At 42.6% G+C, this 19,785-nt stretch overlaps 2 protein-coding genes across 21 annotated transcripts in view; one reads left to right on the top strand and one right to left on the bottom strand.

Moving 5' to 3' along the window:
- tun (tungus) overlaps positions 1–19,530 on the bottom strand; it is a 61,646-nt gene extending 42,116 nt beyond the window's left edge. The window contains exon 1 of the mRNA NM_001299539.1: positions 18,580–19,530. The gene's annotated coding sequence lies outside the window, so the exon portion shown is untranslated. The remainder of the gene's footprint in view (positions 1–18,579) is intronic.
- Positions 1–19,785, top strand: part of Zasp52 (Z band alternatively spliced PDZ-motif protein 52) — a 54,440-nt gene that overhangs the window by 3,475 nt on the left and 31,180 nt on the right. For all 20 annotated transcript variants that reach the window (NM_145757.3, NM_001316421.1, NM_001032250.3 and 17 more), the window contains exon 2: positions 10,043–10,169. In NM_145757.3, coding sequence (NP_665700.2) covers positions 10,059–10,169 — 111 coding nt within the window. In that variant the 5' untranslated portion in view covers positions 10,043–10,058. The remainder of the gene's footprint in view (positions 1–10,042; positions 10,170–19,785) is intronic.

Below are 19,785 nucleotides of genomic sequence, written 5' to 3'. Positions count from 1 at the left end.
CTTACAACGCCTCACAACATCCGTGAATCAATGCCCGATAAGATAGTGGTTCTATAAACTTGAATGAGCTAATAGCCATTGCCACTGACCACTTTTTCGATGAATGAAATGTCTTTGTTTACACTGGGGTTTATCAGTCCAGGGCGGAATTAATTACGCAGAGGATGATGGGTGCACTAGAAAATACACCGAAAACAAAGAGCTGACTGTTCGTTTAATTATTTAAGTCGAGTTCTTTTAGTAAACAGAATTGTATCTAAATTTTTTCTCACTGCTGAAAAATACTAGCAAATTCCTTCTCGGCCGGGAATCGTAAATTAAGGCCGTCGTGGAAATGTAGCTGAGCTCATTAGAATGGCACTTCTCGTGCACATCCTATTCCTATCCTATCCCATTCCGTTCCTGGGTGCGTGACAATATTTCATGGCTTGGCTTCACTTGACTCGGATTCGTGCACATATTGCAACCATCGCGGGGGACTGAGCGATGGGGCAAAAAAGGGGAGACATGCTCTACAAATTTCAAACAGCTTTGCGTATATTTTAATTAGTTCGCTCTCTCATTGGCCGCTTTTGCTTTTTGCAAATTCTCTGCGGTCTCTACGATTGCCACCAAATCATTTCTCAAGAATTTAACCTTCGTGAACTGTCATGGTAGATTGCATTCTCTTTCCTTTTGCTGAGACAAGCACTTCTCTCGTATCTTTGTATCTTTGTTTATTCTTCAGGGTTCGTATGTCACTCAGAGCAAAAGAACAAAAAAAAAAAAAAAAAAAAAGGTGGCGAAACAACGCAAAACCCGACCGATGATAATGATTCAAGAATATTTAAACATACGTTAATGGAAGGTTCTTGCCTGGGAATGGTTGTAGGAGTAGATTGAGATATGACCCCTTTCGACCTTCTGATCTTGAATCTCATATGCTATATGCTATATGGCTTTTAAAAGAACTTCTATAATGAATTTTTAAATGCAGTGCTTGGCTATAGGAAAGAAGGTGTGCTATTTCAGCCAATGATATCATCTCAGCAAAGAAACAATTTCTTCAAATGTTTACTTCCCAATATATAGCATAAATAAATACATTTATTGCTATACAGACTGATACTATTAGCTCTCCTTATCGATTTACTAAGTTATAGTGCTCTGTTATTGCTCCCACTTAAAAAGCACTTGTGAGGTGTGCAACCCTGACCTTAACTTCTGCCAACAAGTTAATCACTTTCGCCTGGCCAACAACTGCGATGGCACACTTTCGCACAGATATGAAATCGCAAGTGGAGGAGGCGAGCGGAGTCGAGCGGAATTACACAATATTCGAGCGGCAATTTGACTAAAAGTAATCACGTATCCGACGCCTCGCAATTACATAACCGCAGTGCGTTGAAAATAAACGCCCACAGACGCGAAATCTTCGACGAAGAAGTGCAGACTCAACGCAACTCGAATTGTCTGAACCCTCCCCCCCATACCCCTTTTTTTTACTTTTTGCTAAATGGGTAATGGGTACCACTGCTGCCACTGCTCTTTCTGCACCACAAACGTGACTGGCAAACAATTTTTGGTTTCATCGCCGCGGCAAAAGCCACAGAAACCCATCGAGAGATTGCGATTGAGTCGGCACTTTGGGATAGGGTTTTAGTGGGGAAACCCGCATGGCATCTCATACCCATGCCATTCCATCCCATCCATTCCAGAGTTTTGTTTATGAATTTAACGAAGGGAAAATATTTATTTTGGCCATGCACGTTGCGCTGAACAAATTATAAAATCTCGTGCGGCGCGCGCTCATAAATCACAACAGCATTTACGTGCATCTCTTTTTCGGCATCGAGATCGAGAATTAATTGCCCGACATTTGGTGGCGTTTAAACGGGCGATTGGTGATTTTAAATACATATGTATGTAAGCCAAGACATTCCGCTCGAGTTTTCCTTGGAAAAATAGTTCAAAACGCTGGCCTTCCGCCCACCGACGAACTAATATTCGAGGGGCATTTCTGCGCCAAGTCTATTTCGATCGACAGCCCCTGCAGACAGACGTCAATGCCAAAGTCACAAATATCAAAAAAAAAAAAAAAAAATATATATATATTTGTGATTGGCGAAAGCGAAAGGTAGGGCGGCATCTCAATGAAAATTACTTTGCCTTAACCCCTGCTGACCAAACTGCAGCTCCAATTACCCCAAAAACGAGAAGAAAATAAAAAAGAAAAACAGCGGTGTGCGTCCGTCACCGAAATAGTTGCCTCGGCCAAATGAATTATATACATTTCTGATGTATTTTTAAAAGAAGAATCCGCCTGTGACACTTGCCTCTGTCCATTACGAAGGCTGACAAATTGTTTGTTGAAACGGGGTGAAATGCAAATGCTAAGCATTTTATTTAGTCTTTGATTAATTCATATCCAACAGATACTTGTTCGCTTGCCAACAGAGCAGGCGAGCGGGCAGTGGTCTTAACAAATTCATTCGGGTGTTCGCACAATGTTCCCAGCATCCAGGAGTCGAGATGGAATCGAGGAGCCGAGGAGAAATCGAGGAGACCAGGAGCCGGGCACTTTGTCAGCCCTAATTGCAGCACTTTGTAAACTGTCACCAGGGCAGGCCGTTCAAAGGGGGCGGGGCAGCAACAAGTGTGTCTCCTCCTGGAGTTCCCATTTTTTGATGGAGAATTATGGCCGCCCGTCCTTTGTGTCGACTTTATCTGCCAGTTTCAATCTGCCGCCTGTCATTAGGCCAAGTGAATAGGGGATATATGCCTGCGAGATATGCTCTCCAATCATCCGAATGAGGAAAAATTTGCATTTCGCAATTGCATTTCGCTTAATCGCATTTTGTTAACCCATTAAAGCCCAGCAATTATGCACAAAAGGTAATTACCAACAAAAAAATAAAACGGCGGGAAAAAACAAAGAGGCAGAATGAAAATAGTTTTCAATTAATTTCATTTTGTTCATTAATGTTAAATCAAATGGCAAATCCATGCGCTGTCCGTCTGTTTCTGCAGTTTTCAGTCCGATAATCTTATTGACTGCATAATGCGTTCGGTCGATTGGATAGAAAAAACATACATACATATGTAGATAGATTTCAGCGAAGAATGTCTTTAAAAATGACTACTTCTAAAATCAATGGTTCGATTTTTGGGCGAGGATTAAATTAAATTACCGCACAAACAGCAGCAGATTGACAAGCCTATTAAATTGTCATTATATATGCCACACACAATTTGTAGACAAATTGAAGAGGGCGATGGAGATGGGCGACTGATTGAGGGCTTTGTTCTGCGCACTTTGTGCGGCTAATTAAATAAATGTGTTGATAATTACGCTTTATTAGCTCAAAACAACTAATATGGCATTAACTATTCCAGTGACAGATTTAAAATTGCATTATTTTCACTATTTTTTTTTCCCCCAGCAGTTGCATTTTTTTGTTTAGCTGTTATTTGTTCAATTGCCAAAGCCGTCAGTGCTTTATGCCGGGAGTTTAATTTATGGGATTTGCTTTTTTGATTGTTTCTATTATATATAATTACATTTTGCGCTGGCGAATAATGTGATATTTTGCATTATTAATGGTCGCATTTATTGGCCATTGCTCTTAACAATCCCGCTTTTAAATCCGTTTACTTATCGATATCGAGACGAATAAAAACGAGAACTATAAGCGGTACTATATGTATCTTTTGGATTCGCCCAAATGCGTCTGTTCTAAAATATCAGCATATTGCTATTCGGCTTCAGCTTTAAACGCCGGTTTTTGACACACAATTTAATAAATATTTACCTGTCAAATATTTCATATGTCTATGTTGATTCACTCGAAAATCCTCCGAAAATAGGTGAACGCATGGAAATTGAATTTTTGGCTGACCGAAACGGCCATCGAAGTATAATATCTCTGATTAAAATTTGCATTCGCATTGCATATTGCACGTTTCTCATAGAAAGCATTCGGGAAATATTAATCAATTTTGCGCACAGCCATCGCACAATTATAAATCCCGTATCCAAGCAATCAAATTGCCGCATAAGCTCCCCTATTTGCCAGGGTATGCTGTGCGTTTGTATCTGCAGAATTTACATATTTTATTTGTTTAAATTTATGCAACTACAGGCAAATATTTGAAATTGCCAATTGAGAAAAAATGTCGATAAAAATTGCTCTGAATTAATACGCACATATGTAACCATAAATATTCGATTTATATAATGGAATAAGAGTTTTTGGTTTATTAACGTGGGGTATTCCATTGTGGTATTGAACTTTTTGGCACCTAAAAAATGCCACTGCAATCGTATCTGTACCTGTGTATCTGTATCTGTATCTCTATCTGTATCTGTATCTGTAGGTGAGCGGGAGAGTTTTCCATGGCCGGCGGAAAATTGCCACATTCAATGTCACTTGCATATCACTCTCTTTTTCTCTCGCACTTGAAAAGCAAAGAAAATAATCACAAAAGAAACGCCAAGAATGCATGCAAAGTGTCACTTTTGTCAGCTTTTCCCTCGCTTCTTGTTTTGCCATTGCGCCTAGTGCAAAAATATTAAAAATAGCACAAAGAGAAAAACTTTTCCCCTCCCGTTGTTTTTCCTCATATTTTTTTTCCTACCACACTTTTTTTTTCAAATACTCAAGTGTTTTGATGCACTGACAGTTGCAGACGTGTGCTGGTGTGAGTGTGATTGTGAGTGAAAAACTTTTTTAGCTTTCAGCGCTTGATAAGCGCCGCGAGAAAATATAACAAAAAAAAAAAAAACGAAATACGAGGGGAAAACGTGAAAAAAGGAAAAAGTCGAGTCGTCGAGCCGTTGAGTTACGCCCATTTAGCACGCGCATTGCATTAGACAGACTGAAGAGCAACAGCGTCGTCATCATCAGCGGGGGATCGCGGGGCGGACTTTTTCGCAGGGGAAGGGGGGCGGAGCTTCCAGGCGGGAGGAAAACATGTCCTGTTAGCCGCAAGCACGAGCGCACACATGACGTCACGTCACATTGCATCAGTGCGGCATCGCTTAGGTGATAGGTTAAGCGACTAGGGGATACCCTGGAGCGCAATGAAAATGAGTTTAAAACTAAACTACTCCAGTTTTAATAAATAAGCTTAAATAGAGTATGATACGATTATAGCTCAATAAAGTTTCTTTGCCTGCATTAAATATAATGTTCTCTGTTGGGACCAAATGATGTATATATAGACATGTACTGCAAATCATTAGATATTTTATTTAAATGTATACCATCAAAATGGTCTTTTATTTTTAGAAAAATGTTTCTTGAAATCTATAAATTATACAACCGAACACTATCGTGCAGATTTAAAGCGAAACTATAGCAAAGATAAGGTATCTTTATATATTAAATATATATACAAAGTTTGAATTTAATTCATAAAAGCTATTCTTTGAAATACATATTTATGTTCCCACACCTTCGACTTCTTTGCTCAAAAACTATCCAATTAATGGTTGATCCCCAACTCGGACACCCCGCTAATCCGATACACCCGAGCTGGGGGCTGTCTGAAAGGTATTCAGAAATCACTCGGCCCCAGGCAGAATTTCTACTACTTGCCTGTTTCCCCGCACCCATTCGAATGCCCCCCCCCCCCTGCATTTCCCCAACGGCAACTTCAGTTTCACTCAGCAAAGTTTAGTTTTGGCCCGGCCAACAAAAGCGCGTCTGTGGAAAAAGCCAAACAACGACAAAAAAAAAAAAAAAAACGCCAAAAAGAAGAACTTGAAGAGTTAGAGAGCGGGGAGCCACGAAAAGAAAAAAATAAAGACGAAAAAACGTTGAGCAGTTTGAAGTGTACGTGAAATTTGCATAAATGCGAAATCAACGCGTTCACTACTTGGCGCTGCCCTCCGCTTCGATTCCCCGGAGGAACTACCAAGCACTTTGCCACACATATGGATATGGATGTGGATGTGGATACGGGGACATGGGGATACAGGGATACAGGGATGTAGGGAGGCATGGCATTTGCATGGCTTGTTATTCCCCGACAGATGGGTCTGCTGACTGCGTTTTTCCACTCCTAATTTCAACCAACTTCTGCCAGTTAGTGGGTGAATATGTCGCTCCGGCTTCACTTTTGTTTGGCCCAAAGAGCCAGCACATCAACAGCAGAAGCAGCAGCAGCAGAAGCAGCAGCAGCAGCAACAGCAGGAGCAGCAAGATCTTTGAAGTAGTTTTCTTGGGCCTCGACCACTTGACAGCCGGCAGTCAAATGGGAAATGGTATGTGGAAAATGGAAAATGGGATATGGGAAATGGAAAAAGCTGTTGCTGCCTCACTCGAGTGGCTTTTAATGAGCTGTTCCCTTATGCAGTTTATTAACGTGTTGAAATGGCCAGCTAACCAAATGCACAATGTTTGTCTGATTTCCGATTTGTTTAGAGTCTGCCGCGCGTAATTAGTTGGCTCATTACAGATTGAAGCTGTTCCGTTTGATAAACAGATATGCCAGAATAAACACCACACCAGAATCTATGTTTCAAAAGCGATTCCAATTTCGATTGGTGCTGCACGAATATTTAAGAAAAATAATTCATTTGGATTATTTGCGTAGAGTAAACAAGAAAATAACAGTATGGTTTGAGTAAAAAGAAGAAAATCTTCGTTTAAAATCCAATAGAATATACTGAATCTCTTAGATAGAGAAGCTGCTCAGTTCCTTTGCTATTCTCTGTAGCTACTTTCGCGCAGTGCATTTTAAAGCAGCGTGCGAAATGGCCAAATCGAATTGTCGACCCCAAAAACCCCTTCTCCCCCATTCCGCTTCGCTTTTTTCCGTACTATGCTCACCATAGCCACCATGACATCATCTGTGGCAGGCAGCAGCAGCAGCATCATCATGATCACCACTATGGCCATCATCTCCATCGCCATCGACTTTGACTGCTGATGGTTTCAGTTTGGCTTCGGTTTCGCCGTTTTTTTCGCCGTTGTCTGCTTTCTACTCCACTCCACTCTCTGTTATTATTCTGGCTTTTATGGCGGGGGCCAAACTGCCAACTGCTAATGATGCTGTGTGCTCTGAAATCAATTTGATTCCTGCTCACTTTCTGCCTGGCAATGGGGTAATGGCAACTCATGAGCTGGCCGTGATTCCCATTATGCGGCTCTTTCTGCGACAGGAAATCGGCTTACAGTGCCACACGCAGAAGAACTCTTATAAATTTCGGATATTTTACAGTTTTTGCATACCAACCAGCAAACAAAACAAACACCACGCCCTCTCCTCGTTCCGCACAAAATGTTGGCAATAAATCTTTGGAATTACCGCATGCAAATTGATTTGTTGCTCTCACCCCGAATCAAATGCAAACTGCAGTTCAAGAGGAGGCCAAAAGAGTGGGGAACACAAGGCAGGGGAGAGGAAGGCCACCATCAGCGGCCCATAAATAAATTGTAATTTGCCAATTGTGTGTGTAAAAGTTATTAGCGATAACTCGTTTTTTGACACTGCCCCCAGCAATGGTTTAGTGTTTGCTCTCAATACCGACGTTTTACTGTACCCGGAAGCGGACTACATCGGTACGTGTCCACACGGCTTTTCCAACATCTCCGCACCCAACAAGGCCCCCTTCGGAAACGCACCCATCCATCCACTGGCATTTGGTTATTAGTCATAAAGCTGCAATGGGATTGCCAACTGGACAACTTTGTTAATGATACATGGTTGACCAAGTTTGGATTTGCTGGCGCTCGTTGTTGTTTGTGTGGCGTCAAGTTGATAAGTTGCTGGAGCAACTTGCCTGTTTGAGGATCAAATAATTTGTTTACAAATTGCTTGCATATGGAAAGTTTGCGCCGCAGTTTGCCCAAGGCCGTCCAAAAAGTGGGTCAGGTCCCACTGGCAGGATGAAGACGGAAAGGGTTTCAAGAAAAAGGAGCAACCTAATCCTGGGCCAAACAAATTTCACCATTTGTTACAAGCTTCTCGGGTGGGTCTAAAACTAAAGTTTGTCAAAGAGATAATGTATGGAAAGTAAAATTGATATTGCCATAAGAGTTTTTTGAGAATTTTATATATTACGAACAGCTACAACAGAAGTATGTCTTGGAACTTGGAATATGAAAGGAGGTTTAAGGATTCTTAGAATCAATAAAAACCTATTACATATGGGGAATATAAGGTTTTAATGTTTTTAAAAAAGTAAAACCTGGACCATATTCGGCAATTTAATCTTACAGTGTGCCGAATCGTCGATGACGTTTTGTCAGCCGCATAGCATCCTTGTGGCAAGAGCATTTGAGCCAGTAATTAGCCAGGACTCCAAACGGCGCCTTTCGCACCGGAACTACCAGGATACCCACCTTTTCCCTTCGTTGTCCTCTTAAACTGGAGGGAAGCGTTGGTGTTTGCGTTCTCGTGTTGTTGCGCTTTTGGCCTCTTTCAGTCTGGCACTTTGAATCCGTGGAAGAGTTGGCCGCCTCCGTCTCTACGCCGATCCACTTCACTCTACTCCACTCCGCATTTGTTTAATATTTTAATTAAATTATTCCCGTGCATGTGCAGTTGGTTTACCGGGGCGTCTAATGGCCCAACTTCATGGCGTACAAAGTATTTACATGCAAATGCCGTCAACGTGTTACGGCCTGTGCTCTTGGCCCCCTTACGCTTCTTGGCGGGAATTCGAGCCGGAAACCTGAATCCTGCAACCTGGACTCGAGATGGAGCCATTACCACCCGCACTTAACGTTAATTAAACTGCTGTGTGTGCTAAAATGTCTCTTTTCCATATGTGTGTACGGATATCCCAGCTCCTCCGCCCCCTTGGAATACCCATCCCCACCGCCAGCTGCTGTCGTTTTAATAGCTTAATGTAGTTACTTCCACTTTGAGTGTCTTCGGTGGGAAGAGAAAGGGAGCGAGCGAGAGAGGGCAGTTGCGGAGTGAAAGAGACGAAACGTACACGGGGCAAATGTGTCTTTGCTAATAAAAAACACAACACTCAGCAAAATTGTTATGCAGCAAACTAAATCAACAGACTCCCATGTCCCGCCCACTTTTCCATTTTCGCCTGACCCCTTTTCTTTTCCCACCCCCTCCTGTGACGCACGTACAAATTACATAGCTATGACGGGGGAAAAAAGTGCGACAGGACATGGAGTAGTAGGACAGGACGAAAGGGCATGGTTGGGGAGATGGGGGTAGTTGAGTACGGACGCACAGAAAGATGGGAACCCGTGTAAGCCACACTTACAACACGGCTCCGTGTGCCGTTTGGGGTGCGCTTACTTACAGCACTCACTGTGGCCAGGACGAGGGATGCAGCGGGTCCTTCGAAGTCCTGGTGCTACACTGAGTCTCCTTTCCGGGGTGTGAGTTTCTGTGTGTGCAAAAAAGGCGATATCTAACAAAGTTTAACTCGTTTTATGTCCAACACCCTGCAGAAATATCAGGCAAATGGGATATGATGGCATTCTTTGAAAATTTGGGGACACCAAACATTTGTTGTGGTATTCTTTAAAAGAAAAACGTTCGAACTAAAACATATAATGCATTTAAGTCCCGATTAGATGTACATTTGGATGCCATGTCTGTCTTTACATTTCTATGCTCATGTTCTGTGCCCCTAAGTCCCCAGGATATCACCCAGTTCGATCCTGTGCCTCAACCACTTTTCTGACTGCCTGCTGCATTCAGTCAGCCGAATATGTTGGCTCAGTTTGGCACACAAAACGACGCAGCAGCTTTTCCGCATGCAGCTGCATCTGGCAACCGGTTGTGGGTGGCACAAAAGTGGGGCAGGGCCGCTTTAGGGATTCCATGATTCGGGCTGGCAGCCAGGGGAAGGAACCAGGGAAGGTATGTAAAGAGTCATCTGACTGTTGGCAGGATTAGCCTGGACATGCCTGAATAATGTCTTTATTAGTGGCCTAAAAGGAGCAATCCGTTCTCGTCTGTCTGCGTTGTTTTTCGTTGGTTTCGTGTGCGTCGAGGTTTTGATTTCATTAATTAGTCGCCTACGTGATATCAAGTATACGCCATGTTATCATGATTATTACTTCTCGTTTCGTTACAGTCAGCTCTAAAAGAAGATGGCCCAACCACAGCTGCTGCAAATCAAATTGTCACGTTTCGATGCCCAACCCTGGGGATTCCGCCTTCAGGGGGGCACGGACTTCGCTCAGCCCCTGCTGGTGCAAAAGGTAAGTGAGGGATCTCTTGCCCCACCCACTTATATGCATACATACGTATCCATTTCGCAACTGGCCGGCGAGTAAACATGTGGGAAAATCAGAAACAATTCGCTTATCGGGCGATTGACAAATGGAATTTGCGTGTTCGGAAACGCTTTCCGAAAAATGAAATTAAATTTACGCTGGCAACAAACGAGAGAAGCGAATATTAGTTGGTCAGTTAATTTATTTATGTGTTTAAGTGCTTGCTGGTCTTCTTTTTTTATGTTAAAAATAAATCCGTTGATATAAGTTTCAATTTTTGTGGTGGCGTTTCCGTGCGATTTTTGCGCACGTTACCCAAAAACAAATAAAAGTCGTATTTTTCCCAATTTTCAACAAATTTCCCCTCGCCATACAGCATATATACAACTATACAGACACTCCGGTATATAAACCCACACAAATGTACACAGCATTCACACAGACAGGGACCAAACTAAAAATTTGTTAAACATTCATAACAGATCTCGAAACATTTTACATTTGTGGCGACACGCAACAACAAAATTTGCTAAATCATTTTGACAACTTTATGAGCGCTTGTGGCGCGAAAATGTCGAAGGAATAAATGAATGTGCCTAGTTTTATATCGATGTGCAGTGCGAATCAAAACTGTAAGGCTGTAATTAATTAATGCGATTTTAATGGATACAGTTTCAATTTGGCCAAGAGTTATATACTTTGCAAGAATTGTACTTATATCTAATCTAGTTGTTGTTGGCTTCGTTTAACGATAATATCGCTGAGAATAACATTCCAACTCTTGATAAAGTAAGACATGAGCTAATATTTTAGTTAATCAAGTGGAAATGATATTCCCGAGACTTCGAAATGAAACAAATTATGAATCATATAGCAAAGGCAAAGCTGGCGACTTCGTTTGTGACTCAAACTCACACTGATAAGAACCTTTGTTTGTGTGCGAGTCTAATCGGTAGCTAAACATCAGTTGAATTCCTATATGCTCTCATAAAGTCATAAAGAGAATTGCTTTACTTATTGGGACCAAAACAATGCCCCAATATTTCGGAATTATTGATTTGGGACTTGATAGCTGAGTCAAAGTCCCCCTGAAAAGAATTTGTAAATATTGTTGTTCGTTCAAAAATAACACGAATTCTGTGCGCTCTTTTTATCTGTTTGTTTTTGGCTTCGAGTGGGCGGTACGTGGGGGTGGGCGTGGCCAGCGCTAAATGCGCAATTTCTATTTAAACAGCTGTGGATTTGTGTCAATGCTATGCGGCTTCTCTCTTTTCCGAGCTGCACTGGGCTATTTAAAACAGAAAATAAATAAAACACCACACAGCCAGTGTGGATTATCACGGAATTGAGCTGTTTCGATTAATTTAAATGGGCTAAACTCGAGCACTTCTGTCATTTAACAATTATCAACGCAGCCACATAAAACAATGTTGGCCAAAAGTGCAACAGGACTGTCATTTAAGGGCTGTAAAAAAAAAGTACTAAGCAAATTGGTTTGCAATTTATGCGAAAATCATTCAGCTTGCGCAGCGCAATTTGAAATGGAAATCTTGATGGATTACACAACGAAAAATAAAGCAAACTAAATCTCAATCATTTGTTGGCCACTCTCTGGTTTTTCCGCCCATAAATCCAAACAGTCCTAGCCAAGATGAGTTGAGCGGCCTCGCGGCGGTGCGACATCTCCTGGCTGGATGCCTTTTGCCTTTCGAACACTTCAAGCCCAATTGAATTTGGAATGGCGCACTTAAGTCGCATCCTCGTCCGCAGGATTTTGCGTAAAAACTTTGCTCGTAATGAGCCACACAGGAAGAAACGTTATCCACATCTACTATGTGTGCATAAAAAGTTTATCTTTAATTAGTTATGTTTATATAGTTCATGCGAAACCTTAACTTTTGTCTAGCGAAAAGGGATTTGTGTTCTTTTGTGTACCAGTACATATACCACACTATTAATGATATTTTGAGGAAGCTTATGAATTCCCAACAATACGTTACATAGATCATTTTGCCCGAGAAAGAATGCCATGCTGATGAAACGTTTCTAGGCTATTTTTCGCCGTGCTGAGCTGAGCTCCTTGGCTGCCAGGACGACACAAGCTGTGCAGCGCAACTAAGCCCCGAACGAACTCGAATGAACTGCGCCACTCTGCCCAACTGAGCACTGGCAGTCGAGGGTCCTTCTACCTTGACAACGAATCATCATCTTAGTCATCGTCAGCATCCAATCATGTCAGCTTCCTGGCTCTTGAGCCAGTGCCAAACAAATTGGTCTCCTTTAAATGCTGCCGCAACTCATCAGGATGCAACACATGACATGGCCAGGAGTAAATCTACCACCGCTTTCATCGAGCAACAAAAACTGCTGGTTTGGAGTTGGTTTGGCATAAAAATAAGCTACTGAGCTGCTTAAATCGGATTAATTTATGATTTCTCGCAGCGAGTTTTCTGTGTTCAGTTCTCGCACCCCGTATACAGTATAAAGTCCTCTTCCTGTTGCTTCCCTGGTTGTTCGGAAGTTCTGCATCCTGTGTGTGTTATAAGCCGTATGCCCACGGATTTTTACCCACTCTCGCATAGAAGCCACGTTCATATATTTCATTATCAAGTGCAGGGTTCGTTTTGGGGCCACAAAAAGCGTCGCACAAAAGGCCAAAGTCAAATAAAAGCGAAAGCCAAGCAGCGCACAAATAATGGACCAAATAAGTAATACAAGAGCGTAAATTCGGTTTACTACAAATTTCTGGCTTTCTGACCAAAGCCCTCGCGCCACATACCATATCATAACAACCAAAGAGATAAAAAAAAAGCGCCAGTGTCGGCTATTAGCCAACTTAAAGTCTAGACAACCACGGGAACACTGGAGAGGACAGTGCATAACAAGCTACTGACGGCATCCAAGGCAACCGACGTGGCCGCCAGTCCCACACACATGATCCTCCAGCCCAGTATCCTTTTCCCGCCGAACTCCGCGTTTCGCTCATGCAAATCCGCTCATGACTCGCCTCTTTCGCTACCCTTGCTAAGGGTATGTTTGTTTTATTAAAATATTCCTTTAAGTAAGTTATTGTCACTACGTTAATTTTCACCAGCAGTGAAATCCTGGACTTGCTAACAACCCTGTATATATCATTTCATTTTATACATAAATACATAAGTACGTATTAAAAACAACCAACAAAATCGTTTAGCCAATTTGTGATTGTCTTGGCATTTAATCGCCCATGAATGGAGCTTCCTTTTCCGAGGAAGTGTATTCAAAACAGTTGACCATCCTCTCGAGATTTTTTCTGCTTTCGGTACGTTTCGGTTCAGTTTCTGTTGTGTTTTTGCTCGTTTTAAGCTTGTTTGTTTGCCTTCCCCGGTTGGCCATTAATTATTTGACTCCTGTCTGGGGGCAGCCTTTGTGTTGGTAGCCGTGTTTGCCTTTGTCTTTGACTCAAGCGGAGGACTTTTCATAACTTGCAACTGCTCTTTCACTTTGAGGTATATTAGTTCCGTTTGCCATGTTCTACTCATTTTTGTCGTATCTGTGGAAACAGGGTATGAACTGTCTGCTTTAGTAAATTCTCAAGGTCTTCGTTCTTAGTGATTTATGCAAGCGAAATAATAGAGGCAAATTTCCTTTGCTCTGATTACGGGCTCTTGTGTAATTGAATCAGGCGAAGGCGACACCCTGCTGTGGTCTCCACTCTCGATTCTTGACTCTCGATTGCAATTTGCAGCTTGCAGCTGCTGATTGAACTTGCACTTTTCTCGACCACATCGTCAACAGATGAGGGGCGAAAGTGGGGAAAGTGCATCTCGGTCTGCGGTTGCTTTCAATGCACTCGGACATTTTATTAATTGAACAATGCCTTAAGAGCAACTGTTGTGCTAGCTTATTCGAAGCCGAGATATGAAAATTGCATTTGTGCACTTGGCAGGCCATGTAACATTGTTTCAGGAAGTTACCTTGGTTTTGAACATGCCAAGGAACCACAGAAGTGTGCTGATTATGCGGACATAAGCCTCACCTGATCCGCAGGCTTTTGACTTGAGTCGCCGGCTAATTCCACACCAATTGCCAGAGCAACGTTAATTGAATTAATAAAAAGATAGTCGACCGTTGGGGTAAGCAACTTCTCTCGATGCATTGCTGATTTCCCGTGATTCATCTCTGTCAGTCGCCAAAAGGCGTAATTGATAAAAGTTAAGCCAGCGAAACAAAAAGGATAACCAGACAGTGATTAAGTGCCTGGCTGCGTCAGCGCCGCATTTGATTGATTATCAATTTTACCGGGCCCGCTTTAACGGACCCATGACTACTGACTCCGCACTGGACGCCATGGACATCGGTGCATGCCACTGCCACTGAAAGTGCATCGCATTGCCAATTTAAGAGTGCTGAAATTTATTGAACAAACCCCTTATACCCATAAACCTGGCTGCTTCCTCCGGTAGCCCCCATATCCACTTCCGCTCCAGGGAATCGAGTGGCACTTCCGTTTTGTTTAAAGGGAGTTCGACGGGATATGAGTTCGTGAGCCAAGCCAGATCATTTTGTATGAAATATTATTTACATATTTGTAGGTTCAGTGATCCTACCACTTTTGTTAGCTCATCAAACGATCAATATATTAAATAATATCTTCTTAGTGTTTGAATCGCTTTACGTTCTTAATTGCATGTTTAACTTTTATTGACTACTAGCAATGTCTAATTCTACCTTGCGTCTTATCTTTTTATACATGCAGTAATGATTAGCAACTTGAATTACTGTGATTCGTGTTTGGACTCCGCGTGTTCATCCGCCTCACGTGCTCATCTCTCGTGTGGTCAGGTAGTTGGGAGTATCTTTAGTCCCTTTAAGTTCACTTGCACTTCATTGCACAAATTCTCTGGCTGATGTTGCATGCTCCAGCTACCTTGCCGCAGAATAGAGGAGATGCAGAAGGAGAGGGGGCAGTAGGAGTAGAAGGAGTAGGCCAGGCGGGAGTCGGAGCACGTCTTATTTAGATTTATCCTGCCTGCTACGCTTCAGTTGAGTTGTCGAATTCGTGCCTGCTGGTGTGCGCCTGTATCTGCCGGTTTTCCCAGCTCCTTGCCTTTTGTGTGATATCTCTTTCGGGTTGCTGGCTATATCTTTAATATATTATTGAATATTTTGTGGCCTGGACCGGAAATTGTACTAATGTCTAGCCAGTGCGAGCCACATCCTGCATCGTGCAGCCCACATGCAAAAGTCACATAAATTTCTGCTCCTTTCTGTTGCAGACTCCCATTCTCCTTGTGGCCTAATCCTTGCGCTCAGCATCGCTTCGCCGATTGTTGTTCCGACTGCACAAGAAAAGTATCCCGCATAAGAAAAGTTTGCCGCTGCTTGCGTCCGCATCCCGTTTCCCACTCCACACAGTGCTATCTCTTGCTGTTGTCCTTGCTTTTAAGTTGCATGTCAGCGAGCATAAATCCTTCAGTGGAAAATGCTCGCTTCGCTGCATTTGGAGCACACACACACACATCCCGACATTTAGCCTGGGATCCCAGTTATCGCAGAGCTGTAAGCGGAGAAATTATTGGCCGAGCTCAACGCGCTGCATTATGTGCGCCATAAATATTTATAACATCTAAGCGTAAAGAGCAAACGCTTAAAGCGGGAATCGATTTTGGTCTGCTTCTGGAGTGCCTCGGACTGGAGCAGCCACTCTTGAAGGCAACGATTAGTCAGCTAATGGTAATGCTTGGCGGCCTCTTGTTACCTGCATGAAAACGATTGGAAATGATTCACTTCAGGTAGCCTTTGTCTTTGTTTCTGTTTTCCAGTCCTCAAATTAATGCCTCTGAGTCACTCCTGCAGCGCGGACTTTGGTTCGTCATATAAGAATGGATATTATACGACATTCTAAATCGATTCATGAAAACGTTTACTATTTTTAGTATAGTCGAACATCATCTTTCGATAGTTGGTAAAGTTCGTGAACGATTCCTTACATTGTTTATGCTGCATTCTAAGCTTTTATCTTGCCAAGTTGCTCTCGAGAGTCTGTGATTTAATTGTTGCTTAGTGGATTTTCACAGCATCAGCGCTGGATAAGGGCAAACCAAGCGGAAACGGAAATTGCGCGCAGCGCACACTTATCTCTAGCCCTGGTGCTCCACTCGCACTCCCGGTGCTCTTGGATATCTCACTTCCTGTGCGTGTCCGTGTGCTCGAAAAGGATGTGCCCGGCGCAAATTGCGTGCTGCGGCGTAATCGAAATAAATTATGAGCCGCACTTACATTGCGGCTGGCTCTCGGGAGCCGTGAGATCCGGATTGAGGGCTTTTAGCACTCCAAACGGCATTTGTTTGGCTTTAATTGGCGACCGGCTTAGGCGGCGACAGGAGAAGTTTGTCCGGCAATTAGCGGCAGGTAATGGCTCCGCCGACATATGCTATTATTCGGGTTATTACTTTATTTCAACCTATTATTCCCGTCCATGTGGCCCCGGCGGGCAAACGCATTTGGCGTAAATATATGTCATTGATTTGCAGTTAAGGAGACGGAGCTCCGGATCGATGTCATCCCCATGGCAGCCATTACGCATCAGTGTCCTTCGAAGCTGACTCTCCATCTTCGTGTCGTGTCGTCAGGCGCCTTGGGGCCATGATATATTATGGCCTGTCGCCTTGTCTTGTTTATTTGCCGCACTTTGGGGGAAAGGGCGGGAAATGGGATGCTTCTTTTTTTATTGTTATGACGCATATCTTCTCGGAGAAATTGAGACGCTCTTGATTTCCTGGTGATTTATTGTCCATCCAAATTGATTGAATATTTACTAAACGTCTACGGCATCGTCGGCTAAATGGTTTACAGCTGCGCCTGCTCTCCATCGATCCCAAATCGAAATCGATTGGCGAGAAGTCTGCAAAAAAGTCAATTTTGTTAATCAACACGAACGACTTAATCCAAATTGAATGAACTCGAACCTGGGAGCGTTGCCAAAGCGGATCAGCCGCTACACATCATCCGGGCCAAATGCGAAAAATAAAAGCGGGCGCAAATTTACACATTTTTCGCATTTCTGCACCAGATTCCGCCCCGTTTTTCCTCCGAATTTTCCTCCGTTTTTCAGCTACGAAACATTTGCCAATAAGTGACTGAAGCGACCGAACTGAAACAAACCAAACCAAACCAAACCGAACCGAACCGAAACAAATCGGCTCAAGGCTCAGGGCTCAACGAGCTCAGGTGAGAGTTTGCAGGCCTAAAAAAGCGAAAATTGAAAAACGCAGCTGCCTGGGCCATAATAAAGAACCAAAACACGCAGCAAAAACCGAGAAAAGGGGATTCAGCTGCGGCCACTGAACTTCAGAATACTCTAGCAGATTGTAAATTTAATTTTTATTTACTAAATCAATTTACGGGAATATATTTAATAACGATAGCCACTGGCTTGGCAAAAATATAATGAGATATCAACAGTTGGCTCTAGCAACCATTAAATAGATTGGAATTCAAAATGTAAGATGTTTAATTAGATCAACTTGGTATATGCTTCTTAAGATCAAACCTTTTAAGAATACATCTTCAAAGCAATGCCGACTCATACCACAAAAAAGAGGATGGTTCAGAATCATGCATACAGGTATTAAAGTGATCTATTCACAGATTTCTAGATTTCAGATTAGTCCTAAGCTCTGAATTACTCATCATGTAATCATTTAAAGGCAAACTCCTCGGAAGATCTGCAGTACACAAAGCAGATGAAGGAATCGTAATATCCTTTGAAGGGAAGGGCATGTAGACACACACACAAACAGTTCCTTTGATAAGGCAAGAGGGAGAGAGTGAATTGCGTTTTGTGGACGGGCCAGTGTGTGTGCGGGTGGGCGTGGCACTGCCCACAGCCAGCTCAGCCACGCTTGAGGTGATAATGTAATAAGCACTTTTTATGACCCTGCCGGATTTAGACCTAAAATTCCACTCAACTCGGAATCCGAAGGGCATTGTTCTGTCTGTAAAGTTCGCTAGATTTTCGACGACCAACAGGCACATCCGGAATGTTGGACCCCCCCACACCCCGGAATCCAACCCGTCCATCCACATCCATTCTACTGTTTTTATTGGACGGCAAGGATTTAGATTCTAGCCTGCAGTTGTTTGGGCTCAGCTGAACATATTGTCTCGCCATATTCCATTTTTTTGGGAGCAGGACTCTACTAATTGGTGGCATTCACAATGCCCTAGAAAGGGGGGCTCCAAATGGTCGTTCGTGCAGGTGCGAAGTACATAGTACAAGGGCATATATGGGAAAATATGAAAATTTAAGACTTATCACCTTTGATTTTGGTTTATTGCTGAGTTTTTGCCTACCTGCCGAAAAAGTTTAAGGTTTATACTAGATTTTAAAATATACGATGAGCTGTACTACCTGTCTTATCTGCTTCTTTGCTGATTTATTTACATTCACATCTTTCACTTCCTGGATTTGTTTTAAATTAATTGCACTTTACACTCGCTATTGAAGATTTTCCATTGAAGATTTGTCAACAAAACAAGATCAGTGATGAGCTTTTCTAATTCTAACGATGACACGGATTACTTCTCAACTATCGATTCAGCACAGGTTAAAATACATGCTAGTAATTAAAAATGGAAACCAAGAACACCCGTTATCTATTATTGCACTAATTTTTGGTAATTGCATTTTCAAATTATCCAACTGCAATTGCGACACACACTACCAAAATTAACTTTTCCCCCAGCATCGATTGCCACGTGATGCCTGCTCCCCCCATCGATAAATAATCGATGACTTGACTAATTAGTGCAATTTTCACGTTTCATGTTCGCAAATATTCAGAGTTGTATTTCCACGGGCATTAAATTGAACAAAACCGTGACATATTCCACCGACCAATTGGCCATTAAGTGTACCCATATGGCACATTGTGTTTTTTATTTTTCGCATTTAAGAGTCTTAAGTGATTAAGCGAGCGAGACGGAGTTGTAAAGGGACATGCATCAAACATACTGTCATTAATATAAAAATGAAATTACCTTGTCGAGCACCAGATGCCATTAAAAAAGGAACGGCAGAAGGAAAAGCGCTCGAATGGGAAAAATAAGGACGAAATTGCCGCCCACTCGGTTGTTTGTTGTTGCTGTGCATCATCAAATTGAAAAATGTCAGCGATAGAGAGGAGGAAAATGGGAAATCAGAGAACAATGCGGCATTGGACAGGTAAAACGCAAAGGTAAAGGTAAACTGCCACGCCCCAGGGGCGTTCTGTTCTGTTGTCGTCCCTGTTGCTGCATCAACTTGTTGTTGTTGCTATTCTGCTGCGGACGCGGCCCAGTTGCATTGACAATCGACAAATGAGGAAAGATAATGCAGGCATTAATCTTGCTACCAGCAATTTGTCAGCGTTGCTCCATCCTGCTCCATTCCGTATTGCCATCTCTTACCGTTCGAGATGTCAGCTGCAGTTCGAGTTACTCGATTCCAGGGGCTGCCTCTTAGGGGGGCTAAAGTATCTCACAATGAGAGTATTGCAAAATATTTTATATGAGTTTATGTTATGAGTAATGTAAACTACCCTTCTGCAAACAGTCTAAAAACTTAAGACGATTTTTT

This window comes from Drosophila melanogaster, chromosome 2R (assembly GCF_000001215.4).
Source record: "Drosophila melanogaster chromosome 2R".
Taxonomy (NCBI): Eukaryota; Metazoa; Arthropoda; class Insecta; order Diptera; family Drosophilidae; genus Drosophila; species Drosophila melanogaster.
Note: the sequence above shows the minus strand (reverse complement) of the source record. Positions and strands in the feature narration are given on the sequence as shown.